We start from the raw sequence: 20,677 nt of genomic DNA on the forward strand, positions 1-20,677 counted from the left end.
CAGGATGCGTGTAACCAATCTGAAATAGTGAGGCGTTTTTACATGAAGAGATGGTTTGTGACGTCACGTAAAAACTTTTAAACTAGGTTATGCAACATAACCTGGTTTTGTGGAACACTGTTTTCATACTTTTTCATACAGCTTTTACACAGGTCGTTTAGTTTTCAAACGATGGGTCCAATTTGGGAAATCATAACATTTATAGGCACAATGTGTAGTATTTAGCGCCTCCTAGTTGTAAAAAACAACTTCATTCGTAAGATAAAACAAATATTGATTTAAATAAGCAAAAAATAAATAAATAAAAGCTGCACTTTTAAACATACTCATATAAAATAAAAGCAAATATCTCAACCTAGAACATCCGCCTCCCCTAAAAGGCAGCAGACATAATTGTCTTGCTGCTGCGGGTAGCCCAAAAACTATGAAACCAGAGCCAAAAATAAGAAGTTAAATGGTGCATTTTAATAACTTTGAATACCCGTCGTTTGTATTCTTCCTTGTACTTTTTAGCACTCATTTTCGATTGCATTACACCAGGGGTTCCCCCTCAAGACAGTTGCGTTTGCAGACCCCTTACCAAATAGCTCTCCAGTGCGTTGTCATTGTGATTTTCTAGGCAGGTTTTTTTTTGAGTGGTTGACTGAGTCTATTTAACCCCACTTCCAATAATTAACCTGGTAATAACATAGTAATAACAAGATAAGTTATGTAAGAAATGTAACCAAACTTGGTGCCCTAAGTAGTAACAAAATGCAGCAGCTGAAAAGGTAGAGCGCTCGAAGTGTCCTTGGGCAGTGCCAGCACAGAGGCTAGCGCGTTTGCGACACAGTTCTGAGGTTATGAGATCGAACCCTCCTGTGTGGAGTTTGTATGTTCTCCCCGTGCTTGCGTGGGTTACCTCCGGGCACTCCAGTCGCATTTAAAAAGTAGCTGTCAGCTAGTAAAAGGAGACCCCTGCAGTTCACCATACAGCGACATCTGGTGGTCAAATAATACGTACTGTCCCTTTAAAGATGGGGTGCGTTGTTTGAGGTATCCTTAAATAGTTGAAGGTAGAATATTTTCTGTAATATATGGTAATGCACAGATGAGTTTAAATAGCCTTTATGGGGTTTCTTTTCCATCGCACCCATCTGCTGTTATCTCACTTTTTACAGTACTACCCGCAACTCAAAACACATTAGAAAGCAGGACAGGGGGAGGGGTGGAGAGTGACTTCATTCAATTGGTTTTCTGTAAGTGTGACAAAAGAATGGTGAAAGTAAGAAAAGGACTGTTTCAAATGCAGTCCAAACAATAACCCTGACCCCAAAACAGATGAAAAAAAAAATGAAGTTTATTCGACCGCATCTAAAAAATGCACGTACTTCCATGCGCCACACAGGCAGCTTGACAGAGGGTGCAATGATGATTTAAATCAGAGGATGGCGTCAAAGTAAAAATTTCAAATTCTGGACAGCGCCTTTAAAGTTAGAAGGAATATAATTGAGGTGTTTTTAACAACTCGTTGGCGGGTCATTTTGACCCGAAGACAACAGCAGGGTAAGAAAATCTATGTATATATTGTCAATTAATAAAAGAAGTAAGATTCAGTTTGAATTGATCCAAAAATAAATAAAATAGGCTTTCTATAATCCTTATTTTATTTTTTTATGTATTTCTGTCAAAACAATTTCAAAATTGTCTTAAGTAAAAACAGATTTCAACAGAAAATGTGCAAAAGAAAACTATATCGGTAACCCAGAAACCTTGTTGCTCTGCTATCGATAATGAGCAATTATTAAAAAGGGACAGTGTGTGTCATTTGACCGCTGGACCTCGCCTTGTGGTGTAGTGCAACCAAAAACGAGTACTAAAAAGCAGAAGGAAGAATACAAACTACAGAGACTCAAGGAGACAGAATCACACTTTTTTTCCTTCTTAGTTTTCACTGCTCTGCCTTTTGTGAGGGGGGGTCGTTACCTGTAGCAGCAAGATGACGGACAATGGTGTCAGCACTTTCTAGGTGAAGCTCATATACGAAAGCAAATTTCTCAACCTATAAATATTTTTTAAGAAATCCATGTTTATATGATATATCATTTATTTTTGATTTTAATGTAAATTAATATTGTTTCTTTTAATAAATGAGTTTTTTTTAAATAAAACAGAATATATGTACATTGTCTATTTCTTTTTATATTAATCAATTTGATTTTTATTGTACACTGGGGTTGGAAACAAAATGTAATTGTCATTTTTTAAATGAAAATTACAATAATTAATCTTTTTTTACCACAAGCCTTGATAAATAATACACATTGTCCCTTTTAAAACCTGAAAGTGATTTGATTGCTGGTCATTATGGGTGCAGTGAATCAAAACAAAGTCCTTAACGTGTACTATTTATTTTATTTAGAAATAGCATTAGCTGTACCCTGCAATGTGCATGATCATAAGAAAGCATCCCCCCCACACCATTCTCCCAATAATCTGTTTGGTTGAGAGGCAAATAGTCCAGTTATCAAAATCTTATATACACTTAAAAACATAAGTAGCTGTGGGAGGCTTTGAAGGAAGATCCGCAAGATGGCATTTTGCAAGGTTTGTTTTTTTTCCCTAGTCTGGCATGATACCGATATCAATCGTCCAGGCCGGGCGACTCCCCTTGTTGAATTCTTGAAGCTATTCGAATGGCTTCTTCCAAAGATGGCTGGTCGCTCAGCTGCACACAAAAAAAGAAAGAAAAAAAAAAAGAGAAAAATGTATTTAAAAGTACTACAAAACAGGCATGTTCTACTCATAACAAAAAAAAAATATATATCTTTGATCCTTAGAGCTTTTTGTGCCATGCTTTTCTATATTAAACTTTGAAAGGGATCAAAGTGACATATTGAAGTTGATCAGTTTCTTCTGTTGCCTTTCAACCTCAACTTCAAGTTTCAACTGAAAATGACTTAGTCCCTTCAAGACAATTCCTTGCCCAGTCGTGTTTATGTCGTAATTAGCATGACAAAAATGCGAATACCGGGTTTTTCCAGATTAGACAAAAGGCTCAGCGACAAAGTGGAAACTTTTGTTGTGACAGAAGACCCTCGGGTTATTTCATAGCCAGAAATCGTATTGCATAAGAGTTCAGTTTTTTTGCAAATCGACAAATTTTGAATGATCTCTTGCTGATGAGCATTTGGGCAGTTTTTGCCCAAAATCCAGATTTGGTCATTTTTTTTGTGCAACCCCCAAAAAATAATTACATGATCTCAGTCTTAAATGTTAAACAAAAAGTTTGTGGTGTCGGGTAAGCTTACCGTATGTTCCAAACTATAAAAGTTCATCTACAAACCTTAAATTGGCCAAGAAATTTGAAAGTGCGCCTTACGATCTGGTGCGCCCTCTATACTGGAAAATACTATCTACCTTGGCCATATCCCTCAAGAGGGGTGCCCGACAGCAAGACAAACACGTACAATAACAAAGAAAATATAAAAGAAAAAATAGCAAAGAACACACACAAAGATTTTTGGACCATGGCCAACCCAAATGCCCAAACACTCAAACAAGTTAGGCACCTCGGCACCTAAATTGGTCATGATTTCGTCCCTCCAGATGAAATGGGACACCAGAAAGCGGCCATGTCACTCAGGTCAGGGTGACACAACACACTCTTTTGTTCAACAGCTGAGCCCGACAGCTTTCACTGGTTTACCCCTGCCGCATCATACGGGTGCCCAGCCCATCCTTAACGTGTCCACAATCCCACTATCCTTTCACAACACCTCTCCACTCCTTCTATCACCAACAAGAGCTCTAGCTTCCATTATTTTTAGACCTCTTTCCTGCAGTGCACTCATAACGCCATCCATCCACGTCAATCGCGGCTTTCTTCTTGGTCTCCTTCCATTGACTTCTGCTCTGTAGATCCTTTTCAACATCCGCTCCTCATCCATCCTCTCCATGTGTCCAAACCAACCGAGTACTCTCTTATCAACACGCTTGCTCAGTTCCACAACTACTCCAGTTCTGTCTCTCACAATTTCATTTCTCAATCTAGCCAATCTTGTCACTTCTAACATACTCCTCAAACACTTCATCTAAAAAATTTCCTTCTTAAATCTGCGTTCAGGCTCCTAGTCTTTGCACCATATAACACAGTCGGCAAAATCACACTCTCATACAGTCCCCTCTTAACATCCATACTCATACTCTTGTTGCTCATCACTCTCCTCAGAGCACCCAAAACCTTGATTCCTTGATTCACTCTGTGCAATACCTAACATTCCATTCCACCAACTGCAGCCACATCACAACCCAAGTACCTAAAGCTTTCAACTTCTTCCAGCACCGGTCCATGCAACCTGATTTCTAACGTCATGCCCACTCCATCACGTGAACACTTCATCACCTTACTCTTCCCAACATTGACACATAACTTACGCCTATCACATACTCTTTCAAACTCCGTTACCAACCTTCTCAATGTTTCCTCAGAATCAGCCACAAGCGCTGTGTCATCTGCAAACCACAACTGACTTAACTGCCACACTGTTGTCCATCATCTCTACACCTCTGCCAAATACTCTTGCATTCACCTCTCTCACCACACCATCCATGTACACATTAAACAGCCATGGCGACATCACACAGTCTCACACCAGTCAACACAGGGAACCACTCACTTGTCTCACTCCCTACTCTTACACATGCTCTGCTGATCATATATAAACTCTTCAATGCTTTCAACAACTTTCCACCCACTCCATACATTACCATCACTCGCCACAACGCCTCTCTATCAACTCTTGTCATACGCCTTTTCCAAGTCTATGAAAGCCAAATAAACATCCTTACCTTTTGCAAAATATTTCTCACACCCCTGTCATACTGCAAATACCTGATCCACACATCCTCTTCCTTTCCTGAAACCACTCTGCTCCTTCATCACCACCTCATTCGTTCTTTCTCTCGCTCTCTTAATCAAGACTCTTCCATACAGCTTACCCGGCACAGACAACAAACTGATACCTCTCGAATTGCTACATTCATACTTATCACCTTTATACTTATACAACGGCACCACACATGCACAACACCAATCAACAGGAACCACACCATGTACTAACCAGTCAATCATAGCTGTGCTACCTTTTTTCAGGCATTCAGCAGTACAACCCTCCAACCCAGGTGCCTTCCCCCCTTTCATTTCTTTCACTGCCTCTTGCATCTCCCATGTTTCCACAGGCTTCACATTTAAATCACCCAACACGGGCATTCTCTCCATACCATCGATCGCCTCGACTCTCACTTCTTTCCCATCCTCCAAATTTAGCAACTCCTCAAAATACTCTGCCTATCTCGTCATGACTGCACTAACGCTAACCAGCAATCTACCATCCTTATCTTTCACTTTCTCTTCCTTTTCCAGACTCACTGCTTCTTACTCTTTTCATTTCTTTCCAGAACACTTTTCTCCTTTCCTCAAAAATAAATGGAAAATATGGTGGATAAAATTAGAAATGCATCGCTCCAAATAAATACTGTATATAGTGACTGTTCTGCCTTAGAGAAACATTTAGATCTTTCATCTTTGAGGGCCCTCTAGTGGTTAACATGTTAACTGCCTGTTGCCAAGATGAATTTCAATAGTGAAACCGGGTCTCATAATGTTAATTTGTGTTCTTTGAATTAAAATTTTAATTTAAATGCATTTCATTTTTATGCAACCCTACCTTTCATGTGCCTTATATTCTTATGAAAAATATATCACAAAAGGCTATTTTTGGAGGGTGTGCCGATAATCCAGGGCAGCATATGGTGCAGAAAATACGGTACATTCAGTATACAGTTTCACTCAAGAAATTGTCAAAGCAGAATTTAACTGGATTCAATCACTTTGTGTGAATACAACTCGACTCCAGCACTGTTGTCAATTTCCCAGGGTTAGTCAAAAATTGGAATCCAGTAAAAAAATAATATACTGTATCAGTGTCTGAAACTCGTGACAAAAAGTTAGCGGACACCAGGGCAGACAACTCTGAAAAGTTGCCTGACCAGCCATAAAGTTGCCTGCCCCATTTTTTACAACTTGAAACACAATAGGACGACTTGTCGCCAAAAAAAAAAAAACATTGTTGCAAAGTATTAAAGATTGATCATTGGAATATATATCAGAACAACACTTTAAATTAAGGTTTATTGTAAATCTACTTATAACATTAATTGCATGTATATGGCATCGCTATATTCCATCTGCCATCACCATGTACCTGTATTTACTCATCATCATTCATGCAATGTTTGCGTTGCGTCGTCTTCTACAAGCCATGTGAACTCCTCTTTCCATGATGCTTTTAATGTACGTTTACGTTTTGTAGCAGCATAAATTTTGTAAGCTTCTTTTGAATCTTTCTTCTGGGGCTGAGGTTTTGGCTTGATTCCTAACCACTTATCCATTTTTTTGTGTTCTCTGTGTGTCTAGTTTGCAAAATGATATGCAAATGCACGACCTTACAACGCTCGGGAAAGTCCAGAAGCACAAAGTTATTCGATGCAGGCTTCTGATTGGCTGCCGATTATGCAAATTACCGAACGAACCGAAATTTCCAATCCTGACGAAGATTTCAAAATCAGAATAACGCAAACATTTGATTTGAGGGGAAAAAACAAAACAAAAAACAAAAAACAAAAAAAAAACAACAAAATATTCTTGCGTTTTCTTGAAAAAGTTGTTGAACCACCCGGGCGGAGATGTTTTTGTAAGTTGTACGCCCGACGTAAAAGATGCACGCCCCGGGCGTCCAGGCAGGTGTTATTTCAGACACTGACTGAATGTATCTCCTATATAAAGAACTAACGCTGTTGCTAACCAAACAGTGGCACCAAGCTAGGAAGATTACCCGACCCATTTTTATAACTGACTATAATCATAAGAAATTTAAAATAGGCTCAGTCAACCACTAAAACATCTGGTCCCTGAATGATTTACATACATATAGTCTAATTGTAAAAAAACTGGAATTGGAATAATTGAAAAATTGATCATGTATTTAAAGACATTGATTATGTTAATTAGAAATCGAATTTCCTAGAATATTAGAAATATGAATTCCTACTGTTAATGACCCATCACAGTGAGCTTTATTCAGAACTGGTCTGAAAGCTTCAAATGTGTTCTAAGAGGGCACCATGTTGGCGATATTTGAAACACGGTGTAGTTCACAAACTCTTTGTTTCATTTACACACTTCTATTGCAACATCCATTGCAGCCTGTGCATCCTGGAAGGGTGATGACCTCATGTGTGGTCCCTTCATTTTCCTCATGTTGAGGATTTTGAGTTTTTCCTTGCCCTCGTGTAGGTTTTAAATCAGGGGATGGTGTAATAAGTCTGTAGTCTGTGCAGCCCTTTGAGACTCTTTGTGATTAAGGGCGACTTGACTTAATTCAAACACAAAGCCACGATCCATTACTCGTGAAAAATCAATGTGAAACGAAAAAACTAGCAATTCTGCATAATTGTTCGGACAAAGTTTTTCTAATACAAACCTGCACAGCAATGTGAGTGCCATTGGAAGTGGCCAGTAAGGTGACTGGGTGAATCTCTTCTTGCTCTTGATTGTAAGTGGTTTCCTCGACGCCTTCAAAGGAAGTCATGCCAGGTGTCATAATGGCCACCTGGGGGAGACAAATCCGCTGTAAATCAGTGGTGAGTGAGATAAAATGACAATCCGTCCAATTACGGTTTTAAGTCTGCATCAACGCTTTTATGACGTCCAATAATGATTCGTTAACTGCACTGAAGATAACTACGGGACTTTTCGGGTTTTCAATACTGCAGCAGAGCCATTGACATTATGAAGGGCTCTTCTCACCCACGAAAGCATCTCTTTGACCTGTTGCCCTCTGGTAAGGCAGATCGCTTAAAGACTAAGAGGCTCACAGACGGTTTCTTCCTCAGGGCAATCACCACCCCAAAAAAGAGTGAAAACTGAACAATACATCATGTGGCATAAATGGGAATGTTATTACTGCTCGATGTGATTCCACCATTGTTATGAGTCACTTTTTCATTGCTCTATTATTTAAACTTGGGCCCATCTCTAAGCACTACATTGTATTTTCTTTCCTAGTTATCTTGACAGTCGTTTAGGTTTTCTCTTCAGTCTTTATTACGTGTTTACTATTGAGTGCCATGTCTAACCTCGTCGCATACAATGTTTCACTACGTTGTTATCAATTACAAAAAAAAAAATCAATACAGACGCTCTTCTTCTTACGAAAAATGGCAGATACAAACTTTTTTTTCGGGATGTCGAAAAATATCCAGACATTGCTGTAGGTTAGATTTTGTGCACCTTTTTCAGAGTACAGTACAGTACTGTAGCACTTCTTTCCGCCGCTACCGGAGTGTGGCACTCTGAGAGCCCACCCAGCATCCACCCCGAACAAGAGATCCGCTTCCTCTTCCTAGTTTGTGTGTAAAAATTCTATACTGTATCTCCAGCGTGCTAAGAACTTTGATAGTTTAATATCTTGGGCATCTATTCAATATTGTTGGTGTAAAGTGTAAAGAAAAGGCGAGACATTTCTTTTGAAATGAAAGTGGAATAAGAAAGCTTGATGCGGTTGAGAAAATGGTTGGATCGCTTTTTTTTCGGCTACTTTTGTCCACGGAGGAGGACCTCTTGAAGCTCATCTTCTAAAAGTAAGTTAAACTTAACTTTATTTACCTTTATAGAGCATGTTATTGTATAAAATGTTTATTTTTTAGTACAAAACAAAACAGGTTATTTAAACAAGCCTTAAACATACGCATATAAACCTTGAACATACAAAATATAACACTAAAGCAACCTACGAAACAATTCAACGATCGCCCAGAACCGTTAGTAGGACAGCGTCCGTACTACATTTTTCACTCAGAAAATTAGGGAAGTAGGTATTTTAGTTGGAATTTCAGCATGAACCTGAAGCAAAAGGTTCATTACATAGCTGCCAAATATCAAAAATTGTTTTTCACGCAGAATTTTCAGATTATCAAAAAAAGTCACAATAGGATTTCAGAACGCCATTTTTAGGCTGAAAGTGACCCAGAGACAATGCTATCACTTAAAAAACTTGCAAACAAAAAAGTAGCAATTAATTCAATGCAAATATTTGCAATGAATATAACCGTTCAAACAATCGAACAAATTAAGTGTAATTAAACCAAGAGCTCCATCTAGATGAGTAAAAATGAACATTCCTTGATTTATCCCAGTAGTTTTCATTAAAAAAAATGCATATTTAGTCATTTACTATTAACTGGAATAGTAAACTGCAGAGGATTTTTAGTATTTTGTGGCTCTGTCATTACTACAGGATCATATACAAAATAGAAAAACACAATAGTGTCATTTTTACCTGGGCTCCCTGTGTGGAGAGTTCGTGGGCCGGGATGGTTATGGTGGTGCCTTCTTGGGTTACCATGGTGATAGTGCCACCCATTGCTTGCAAGTCTGCTTCAGTGATGCTAACCTGGGGAGGGAAAGGCCGTAAGAGTCAAAAAACACAATTTTTCCTAAATTGAATGTGAATATTCCTTCAAATATGCATCAGACCTGCTGTTGCGTCCCATCTGGCTGCGTCACTAAGGCGACGTGTTGCTGGGTGACCACCTCGTTGCTCTCTACAAGAACGTTCTCAACATCTTTGTCCTCTTTCTCCACTTTTGCTTCCTCTTTCGAGTAACTGACATTGGGGTCATCAATGGCATCTAGTAACAAGATGTTGCCCTTTAACATGTGATTTTAGCCATAATTATGTGAGATTAAAATTTTGTGTTGTGAATACAGTGCTGCGCTCACTGTCAGGGCAAAATCTCATCACTCACCTATGGGTGGCTCAAAGTAGGCCTCCTGTTCTTCCAAAATGGTCTCCGTGTCATTGTGGGCAGTGCGCTTGTGCATGGCCAGCGTTGAGATCTGCTTGTAGGTCTTGCCGCAGTGGTTGCAAATGTACGGCTTACATGGCGTGTGCACCACGTGGTGCTTGTAGAGGCTGGAGTACTCCGTGAAGCGCTTTTCGCATCCGGGCACAGAGCACACGTATGGCTTTTCCCCTGAGCAATCAGAAAGAGTAAAGATTAAAATTATATCACAGGAGTTGTGTTGTCCTTATTACCGTTTTTTAAAAAATAAATACCTTACTGTATTTGAATAGAAAAACATTGTGAAATAATACTACTTCCGGGGTTTCTGTGTCTCTCCCTATTCTTTGATCTAGTTGTCATCAGTAGTTACATAAAGGCTGACAGAACAAGTGAATGTTCTAATCGGTTTCCATCAATGTTGAAGAATTACCAAGGCTGGGGGTCAGTAAGTTTCTAAGTGTTTATATGATGTATAAACAACATATCTTGTAACTGTTTAGACAGATGGAAAGTTTAAGTACTCTATTTCTAGGAACCTATTGGAATATGCATTGTAATGTACTTTTCCCTCTTTTCACCATTCGGAGATGGAATTAAAAATACAGTTATAATTCCACTGTTGTCATGGTCCTTCTTTGATGGTTTAGCTCAATGACATATCAATGACACTACAGGAGTGGTTCCTGGCCTAAAAAAAGGACTGGTGAAATTACCAGTGTGGATCCTCATGTGGTTCTTGTAGTTGGTGGCGCTGGCAAAGGAGCGGCCGCAGTTGGGTTCGGAGCAGTAATATGGCCGCTCGCCTGTGTGCGTGCGGATGTGTACCTTGCGGATGTTTGAGGTGGTAAAGGACCGACCGCAGCCCTCCACCGGACACTTGAACGGCTTTTCTCCTGAAAAGACAAATTACATAAAAAACATACTTGTGTGACTAAAGTGCAACCTCTTATACATGGACAGTAATCCCACATTTTCCGTAGGGTTACATTCTAGAATCACATAATATTGGTGGAACAAGGCAATGATTGCTCAATATCGGTGAGAACATGTCACCTCTGTCCATGCAAATATACGCCCTTGCCAACATGTCACCATCAATTACATAAGTGAACTATAAAGGACAGCTCATAAATGGGTTCCATTCTTGAGCTACTAGCTGAAGTTTACAAAACACGAAATTGCGATTTAAATGCATATAAGTAAAATAAATTTTGCAAGCTTTTTACGTAGGTGTAAATATTAAACCCCAAGGTAGAGAAGAGGTGCATTGACTGTTTAGCCTTTTGGAATGCAGAATTCAATACACAATTAAAATCCGAAAAGTTAAAAAAAAAAACCAAAAGTAAACTGTGCAATAGCAAGGGATTCACGTTCACTAAATTATTCTTTGATTGGTGAAATTGGTGTTGTCACTTGACCTCAGCTAATCATTATCAAAAGTTATAAGATGAACGTCATTCACAATGGAAATAATGAAAAAATAAAATGAATAAATAAATAAATTTAGGCCAGATTGGCAAAGCTTCGGTTCTGATCAAAGTTGTGGTAGCTTACCTGTGTGTGTTCGAGTGTGCTTTTGAAGGTCTCCCGAGGTTTTGAAGGACTTGCAGCAGTTGAGCTCTTGACATCGGTAGGGCTTCTCGCCAGTGTGCGTGCGCGAGTGACTCTTCAGGCCATATCCTTCAAAGAAAAACATTACATTTGTGAACAAAGTAGATATTTGGTTAATTATCATAAAATACATGATCTTTGTAATCACTGATTTAAAAGATGCATTTAAATAAATCTTTAAAACTTTAAGGACCGCTTCTATGTGAACTGCAATTGGGTGCAACCCAATCATGTTGATACTACTTTATTTTCTAGACTGATACCAAAACTCAATTCACGAATAGTCAAAAAATACAAATAAATGCCATACACAACTACTACTACCAAAAAAAAACCCTACAACACGAAAGACTAAAATCAGCAACCTTTGACCTAAAAAAATGAACCGAGATAAATATAATTTATTATTCCTCGTGTGTAGGTACTTAATCCAAGCCAGGTTCACACTGCAGAGCGTAATACTCAATTATGTTTTTTGTGAGATTGTTCACATTTACAAAATAAACAAGTGTTCATCTTCCATGAATGTGGGATTTAATGAAACTCCGTTATATAGATATAGCATTGAGTCACAGTACACAAACATAGTAAACATTAATAAAAGAGAACATTAGGTAACATGTTGAAATTTGTCCGGAAAGTGCATGATGTAATAATGACGCCCTAAACCTGTAAAATAGTCCAAAAAGTCCATAACATATGAAAGGGGCCTAGGTCTGACCTGAAACAAGCGAATAGTGGTGGACTGACGGACTTCATTAGATCAGATCCAGGGCGCGCCTGTGCAAAAATATCTGATATCCCTGCAGTCTGAACCTAGTAAAAGTCAGCCTCCAGAGGGCAGCCAAAACTTTATCCGCCGCCACCACCCAAAATACCAATTCCCCTCTTAAAGTAAGGTTGATATCAGCACAGATACACTCACCTGGTTTCGCTTACATGCCCATCCCTAGTCTAAAGTGCATCCTGTTTCTCTGACAAAATAAATCTTGAATTTTGGCCAATAGTTTCAGTTAGAGATACTGATACTACTAGTGCCAGCACTGAATCAAGGCCATTAATCAAGCTTTGGGAGGTCTTCAGTGACCTAGAAAGCAGTATATAAATGCAGACCAGTAACAATTGATACAACAAAAATTAAAGGACATAGATTTTGAGAATGACCATACATCTGAACGAAGAATTTTGCATACATTTTGATAAGTTGATTTAATTTTTTTGTTCTGATTTCTAGTTGAATATCCTATACTAAAGGCCGCTGACAACTGAACATGTTATCTTGAAATTAGCCACAAAAAACTTCTTTTGATAAACACCCTTCCTTTTGAGATGCAGTATAAAATAAACCATGGTATATTTTTACAGTACATTTCATTGATTGTGGGGAATTTCTGGTACTACCTGTTGCAAACTTCTTCCCGCATCCTGAATAGTCACACATGTATGGCTTGTCTCCGGTGTGAGAGCGCTCATGCACCTAGATAGACAACAAACATACTCAGTCAAGAGGAATTAAGAGTTAAAATGGTACATACAGTGCATCCGGAAAGTATTCACAGTGCTTCACTTTTTCCACATTTTGTTATGTTACAGCCTCATTCCAAATTGGATTCATTTAATCTCTTATCTCAAAATTCTACACAAAATACTCCATTATGACAATGTGAAAACGTTTTATTTTTACTTTTTTTGAATTTATTAAAATTAGAAAACTCAGAAATCACATTTACATAAGTATTCACAGCCTTTGCTTAATACTTTGTTTATCCACCTTTGGCAGCAAATACAGCCTCAAGTCTTTTTGAATATGATCCCAAAAGTTTAGCACACCTATCTTTAGGCAGTTTTGCCCATTCTTCTTTGCATTAGATCTCAAGCTCAATCAGGTTGGATGGGAGACATTTGTGCACAGCCATTTTCAGATCTCTCTAGAGATGTTCGATCAGATTCAAGTCTGGACTCTGACTGCGCCACTCCAGGACATTCACGGAGTGGTTCTGAAGCCAATCTTTTGAGATCTTGGCTGTGTGATTTGGGTCGTTGTCCTGCTGAAAAATGAACCTTCGCCCCAGCCTGAGGTCAAGAGCGCTCTGGAGCAGGTTTTCATCCAGGATATCTCTATATATTGCTGCATTCATTTTTCCTTCTATCCTGACTAGTCTGCCAGTTCCTGGTGCTGAAAAACATCCCACAGCATGATGCTGCCACCACCATGCTTCACTGTAGGGATGGTATTGGCCTGGTGATGAGCGGTGCCTGGTTTCCTCCAAACATGGCGCCTGGCATTCACACCAAAGAGTTCAATCTTTGTCTCATCAGACCAGATAATTTTTTTTCTCATGGTCTGAGAGTCATTCAGGTGCTTTTTGGAAAATTCCAGACGGGCTTCCATGTTCCTTTTACTAAGGAGTGGCTTTCGTCTGGCCACTCTACCATACAGGCCTGATTGGTGGATTGCTGCAGAGATGGTTGTCCTTCTGGAAGGCTCTCCTCTCTCCACAGAGGAACGCTGTAGCTCTGACAGAGTGACCATCGGGTTCTTGGTCACCTCCCTGACTAAGGCCCTTCTTCCCCGATCGCTCAGTTTAGAAGGCCGGCCAGCTCTAGGAAAAGTCCTGGTGGTTCCAAATGTCTTCCATTTACGAATAATGGAGGTAACTGTGCTCATTAGGACCTTCAAAGCAGCAGAAATTTTTCTGTATCCTTCCCCAGATTTGTGCCTCAAGACAATCCTGTCTCGCAGGTCTACAGACAGTTCTTTTGGCTTCATGCTTGGTGTTTGTGCTCTGACATGCACACTCAACTGTGGGACCTTATATAGACAGGTATGTGCCTTTCCAAATCATGTCCAATTAACTGAATTTACTGCAGGTGGACTCCAATTAAGCTGTTGAAAGATATCAATGATGATCAATGGAAAAAAGATGCACCTGAGCTCAATTTTGAGCTTCATGTGAAAGGCTGTAAATACTTATGTAAATGTGATTTCTTAGTTTTCCATTTTTAATAAATTCAAAAAAAGGAGAAAAAAAAATGTTTTCACATTGTCATAATGGAGTATTTTGTGTAGAATTTTGAGATAAGAGATTAAATTAATACAATTTGGAATGAGGCTGTAACATAACAAAATGTGGAAAAAGTGACGCGCTGTGAATACTTTCCGGATGCACTGTAATACAAAACCAAGATGGTTGGCTTGTTAATATATAGTCAAGATCGCTTGCCTTGAGATGGTGTGCTGTGGTGTACAACTTTCCACAGTCCTCATGTTCACAGCGGTATGACTTCTCGCCGACGTTGGTCACTCTCCTGTTCTCCTGACCCTGTAGCACAATCTTGCAGATAAAGAAAAACAAATACTGTTATCATCGAAAAAAGACTAGGTTTCTGGAAATGAATGGTGATTGTCAATCAATCTATACCCGCATGTGCACGCCATTGTCGGCTTCCACTCTACCGAAAGGGATCAGAGGGTTCTCAATGTTCTCCACCTTGGAGAAGAAATGATGCTTGTAGGTTAATCAATGCATCTACAGAGATACTGACAATTCTAGGGGAGAAAAAAGATAAAAGGGACAAGAGGAGTTTTAAAATAGTATGTGCAACTGTGACAAGCTTTTCTTTCTTTTTTTTACTACAGGTTTCTTTAATATCACAGCTAAATTAAGAGACTTACAAGAGTTACAATTGGGTGGGATTTTTCTCGTAGAACTTTTACAGTATATTTTTCTGGCCATGTACTACAAGGACTAAAAGATGGGTGAGCGATGTGGCAAAAATATCAGATGAGTTTTTTTTTCCAACTTAAATAACAATCTTGCTTTTATCACAGTATTTTGGGTACACCCATTGTAGCTAGTGAGCAGTGTTAGCATCTAGCGGCAATGGTGCGAGTGCTTGAGGAGGGGTAAAGATAGAATAGATTTAATACATTTAGATTAAATTAAAAAGAAAGCCCTTTGCACCTACGAAAAAAAAGTAGCTCTCAGGTTAAAAAAGGTAGGTGACTCCTGCACACAGGTAAGCAGCTGCAATGCTAACATTAGTAGCTTTGTATACAATGATAGCATAAGACTACATTTGGCAGCCGCTAAAACGTTATGCGAGAGTTGGTAGCTCCGGTCACCTTGGTGTACTGCTCCAGCACGCTGATGGTTTCGGGGTCGATAGAAGTAGTCTCGCCCTGCAGGTCAGCAATGGTGCCATCGGCTTGGATGGCAAGGATGGTGTTAGCCTGCGGCATGTGCACTGTGTGCTGGATATAGGCCGTGCTGCCGTCCTCAAGCTGCACTTCCTGCAGACCGCCTTGCTCGTATGTTTCAGCTTTGCAACAAAAGCATGTACACTTAAACACGTGACATGCAACGTTTATACATTGAAATTGGACAAAAAAAGATCATGACAAATTTATATTTTGAGCAAACTAATGTAGTGTCCATTCCAACTCTGATGCACAAAAACTCCCCAACTCCCAATTCATTCACCGCATTTCCAATCAACTAGACACTTTACAAAACCTGCTGATTTTCACATTGAAGTGTCTTGATTATTGATGCCAAGACTTTCTCAGTTTATCGTATTATCGTTTTCCACCGTCTTTTAGGATTCTGAGGTAATTGACCAGCTCAGATTTTCTCACAGTATTGTTTCGAAACTAGATAATTGCGCGACACTGAGTAAATAAAAGACAATTCAAATGCATTTAAATACTATACTTTTGGGTGCATGTATATAAGCTGTCGTTCCGTCTTCAAGTTGAACCGCCTGTCCATCTTCAAGTTGTAAACTATCTCCGCCTGGAACCATCCACATGTTTTAATCAATTCCTTAGCTAATTACAACCGATGACAATGATCAATTACCTGCTTTAGGCACGGTCACATGCTGCACGTAGGCGGACGACCCGTCCTCCAACTGGATCATCTGTCCGTCCATGATCTGCGCCTCCGAGAAGGCCTGTTTAGCTTCGTGCTGGATGTAGGCAGTAGAGCCGTCTACCAGCGTGACTGCCTGCAGGCTCACTGTGTCCATGGTGTCCATCTGTTCGGCATCTAACAAGGAACACAACTTTGTGACCCACACAGAAAATGGCAGATTTGGCCTTCAACACAATTTTTCAGACGACAAGCAGGTATGAAATGATCATTAATAGCCTTGTAATAATCTAAAACTTAGCTGGAGGTTGTGTCACATAAAGGAACCTCACAATTTGTGAAGTATTTTTACACTATCTGACATAAATAATCAAAGCTGGAGTGGAGTAAGATGCCACCATGAGAAGTCATTAATCACCGTTTGTGGCGGTCTGCACATGGCACAGCCCTTTTTGTTTAAGTGTGTTACTCCATCTTTGTGGAAGCACGGCAGTTGGAATGAATACAACTTCTGTTTTAAATGGAAGCAGAGGGACAAGACACCAATTCCTTCTACGCTGTGCCATTGTTCATTCTGTGTGGTCTGCACTGACATTGGTTCTAGGTTGGACAGGATTAGGTTATTCAAAAGAAATAATCAAATAATCAATAAAGATTATACAACTATTATGAGTTAATATTGGTCACATAGGTTTTCTTCACATAAAAGACAATTTTGAAGTATAACATACTGAAATAAGGCTTATATGTGCATATTTAAATGTGTCAGCAGTAGCAAACATACGCACCCTGCAACAGAATATATGGTAAAAGTGTCCTGAATATCTGTAATTTTTTTTGTAAAACCATTTTAGCAATACATCATGCCTGGAAAAAAAATAAAACGTCTGTCCTATACTGCTGACTCAAGCTGAAAGAAATAAAGGCTGCTGGAGAAACAAGCAACCTGGAAGCAGCAAGAAAGTTTGACGTGTATGAAACCAATTTCAGACTATCGAAAAAGGATTTATCACTGGAAACTGCACCTAAGGCCAAACATGCAAAAAGGTGAGTGAAGACAAAAAAAAAAAAACATGGACTGTACCCAGAAATAGAGAAGAAGATCTAAGAGTAGTTAAAAACCCAAAAACAAAAGGGAAAGTGTACCTGCTAAGTGTTTGTTCGCAGGCTCTCAAGATTGCACAAGCCAAGAAATATGAAGGCTTTAATGCTTCCACAAGTTGGTGTACACACTTTCTTCGGCTTCGTTTAGTATGTGGCTATTTTAAAGCATTATTAGGGGTTCAGCTTATATGCAAGGGTATATGGTACTTCTATCAATCCATTAAAACATTATCTCTAAGTGGGTGACACTCTGTCAACAGAGGTAAAACATCTTTTTCGCCACCTTATCTCTTGTTAATCAGCGCCTACACACACGTGCGACTGTGATGCAACGATAGTTCTAACCAACCAATGTGCCGCAACACCTGTCTTTGGGACTCATTAGGTGACCAGACCACCCAATTTCAACCCCTAATGCCGAGCGCCAAGCAGAGTAATGGGTACCAATGTAGCAAGCCTTGGGTATGACTCGGCCGAGGCACTAACCAATTACCTCCCAATCTTGGAGTGGACGTCCTACCCCCGAACAGGGTAAAACATATTAGTTACATATGTAAATAGTTTTTACGTTTGAATAGCTAACAAGTTAATACAAAAAAATAGTCTGTGTGTTATGTTATCCTTTGCTGTGTACTTCCTACCATCTTATAGGTTAGAAAAAAATAGGAGAGCAATTATTTTGAAAAAAACTGCTCAGACAAATGAGGCCAGTTTTCGTAAGGTTACCTCCCACAGTCACTGTTTCTGTCAAGCACAGCGTGACCGGCTGCCCGTCTGCATCCTGAAACTCAGTCATTCCTTGGGAGTCTCGGTTGAGCTGCGCCAGGAGCATGCTTTAGCCGCTGCAAAGACACAATCCATGAGTGATGCATGCAGAAAAAATGGGCTGAGCACTCATCGGTGCCATTAGCGCTAATGAAGATACAAAGGCATACAACACATAAAGTGTAAAAGGTTGCTCTGACGACGTGACATATACATACATCATGCTCTGTTGACCCATCAACCGCTATGGAATTAAAGATGACTTAAAAAGTTTGGATCTTTGCTCCGAGTGTGTGATTATCAAAGACCGTGTTAAACAGCACCCAGACCCACCCAAAAATATAGATACATGTTTAGGACTATGTCAGAATTTGTTAGGAACAGCTTTGCAGAGGCTCAGAAAATTCCCATGACAAACCAAGACCATGTGCAGTAAATTTTGGTATTTTTTTTATCATTCCTGAAAATATCTGATCAAATATGACATTAAGCCAAAGAGGGCTTTACCCGAAAAAAAGCAAAAACAGAGGCACTCACACTATGGTTGAGATAAAAAAAAAACTTTGAATTCACCATGAACAGTTGATCAGAAAACCACTGTGTTTCAGCCTCTGTCAGCCCTCAATAGGGCAAGCTGCTGTTGAACGAAAGTTCAATTTTTTTTTAACCACAACTCTACATTCAGTGAATCTCATCAGTGTTTTTTTTTTTTTCAAATTTCAGGATTTGCAGCATATCCCTTGCACTTTTAGAAGAAACCAACAATCGTTAGTTGGCCAGTCTGAATTGTCCCTAGGTGTGAACGAGTTGTCTGTCCCTGTGTGCCCTGCGACTGGCTGGCAACCAGTTCAGGGTGTTCCCTGCCCACTTCCCGAAGATAGCTGGGATGGGATCCAGCACCCTTGCGACCCTACTGAGGATAAATGGTGCAGATAAGGGATGGATGGATGAATAACTCTGCTAAATCCATGACCAATCTGAAGTGTAGCATCATAAAAACACATGCTAGTGTAACAGAGTTGAAATTTGATTGATTATTGAGGTTTTTTTTTTATTCTCACAAAATCGGTTTTTGTAGCATTACTGTTAAAACTCTGGTACCGCATTCATTTGTTAAGCCAAGGGCGTGTGCGACTGTCTTTTTCGTTTGGCACTTTATTGGCTTCTGCGCTTCCCGTACCTTCAGCTATATCACCTCGTCCTGAAGGTAAGCTGTGCCCAATATCAGTTTGGGTAAAAGTTCATATTTTGCTAAATATAGGAGCTGCTTTTAAAGAACTATTTTTGAGCATACATGAATATAGGTTGTGCTAAATGAAGCAGAGTTTTAACAATAATGCAACAAAAACACTGATTTTGTGAGAATTTAAAAAAAAAACCTCAAAACTATCAAATTTCAACTCTGTTACACTAGGAAAAAAACGTTCTACTCCCTGAATGTGGACGTTTGATAAATATTACTAAATCTTTGGGTTAACGTTTTTAAGGCTTTTGGATTTAAGACATTTTATTGCCAATTAAGGCCTTGTTTTTACTATAATGAATTCAATGCCTTAAAAGACTTTTCAAGGGTCCGCAGGAACCCTATACGCCATTTATTACGATGTAATGATGGAACCTGACGTTTATATTAACTTCAAAGTGACACCAGAATATTGTGTTAAAACGCAAAAAAGGGGGCATTATGCTAAAATTGAACATCGATGCCATGATCTTAACAAGTCAGCCACTTTCATGTTTCTGACTATACGTCCTAAAAATTTATTTGCACTTTTGACACCCTGTATATAAATATTGTAGCTTTTAATTCACACACAGATATCGGACTCAGCTATGTCTTGGATCACACTTCTACCTCGAGGTAGCATCCATGCTGACTGCGGCAGCTAAGAGCTGTCACAGCTAAATTAAACCTTTGTTTTAATGTTTGGAAGTAATCTCAAAACTTTAGCAACTCAAAATGAATTTAACTAGGTTTGTGTACTACTTTGCACATAACCTAAGCGCTAGAAGGTAAGCTAACGATGGTTAGCCACCGAGCTGCTGCTGCTTCATACTTGACTAAGTCGAGCGGTCATCAACGATAACATTTTTCGCGCGCCGCTGACAACTCAACGTTTATTCCCGGGCTAAAAAACGACATTTCCCGGCCGTCTGACAAACGCCGGCCGCCGTCGGTCCCACCCTCCGTCAGGGTGACGGCTGTGGGAATACTGCACACTGGGTAAAAAACAATTTAGATACGAACCTTGGGAAATTTTTTCCAACAATTCCTCCCGTTCGACCACCATGCACCAGTGCAGGAAACACAAGACACCCGGAACATGTATGGAAATATATCGGTCCCGGTGAAGGCCCGCCTTTACCGTATTTACACGGATTCTGATTAGTTGGTTTTTAACAGGACGTCGTTTATTGGTCAGAAGGTGAGTCGA

General features: G+C 39.5%; 1 protein-coding gene across 1 annotated transcript; it reads right to left on the reverse strand.

Annotated features, from left to right (window-relative positions):
- Window positions 1–2,374: 2,374 nt before the first annotated feature.
- Window positions 2,375–20,639, reverse strand: znf143b (zinc finger protein 143b). The gene is made up of 15 exons (XM_088340484.1): window positions 20,491–20,639; window positions 18,204–18,319; window positions 16,362–16,550; window positions 16,215–16,295; window positions 15,626–15,822; window positions 14,922–14,990; window positions 14,724–14,834; window positions 12,901–12,976; window positions 11,443–11,568; window positions 10,602–10,781; window positions 9,850–10,077; window positions 9,578–9,732; window positions 9,381–9,494; window positions 7,524–7,652; window positions 2,375–2,707 (listed from the first exon to the last, which is right to left on the reverse strand). The coding sequence occupies exons 2-15, from the start codon at window positions 18,307–18,309 to the stop codon at window positions 2,624–2,626; spliced, it is 1,845 nt and encodes a 614-aa protein (XP_088196610.1). The 5' UTR covers window positions 18,310–18,319; window positions 20,491–20,639; the 3' UTR covers window positions 2,375–2,623.
- Between the last annotated feature and the right edge of the window lie 38 nt (window positions 20,640–20,677).

This window comes from Urocampus carinirostris, chromosome 7, assembly GCF_059441175.1.
Source record: "Urocampus carinirostris isolate Australia breed hairy pipefish chromosome 7, RoL_Ucar_1.0, whole genome shotgun sequence".
NCBI classification, from domain to species: domain Eukaryota; kingdom Metazoa; phylum Chordata; class Actinopteri; order Syngnathiformes; family Syngnathidae; genus Urocampus; species Urocampus carinirostris.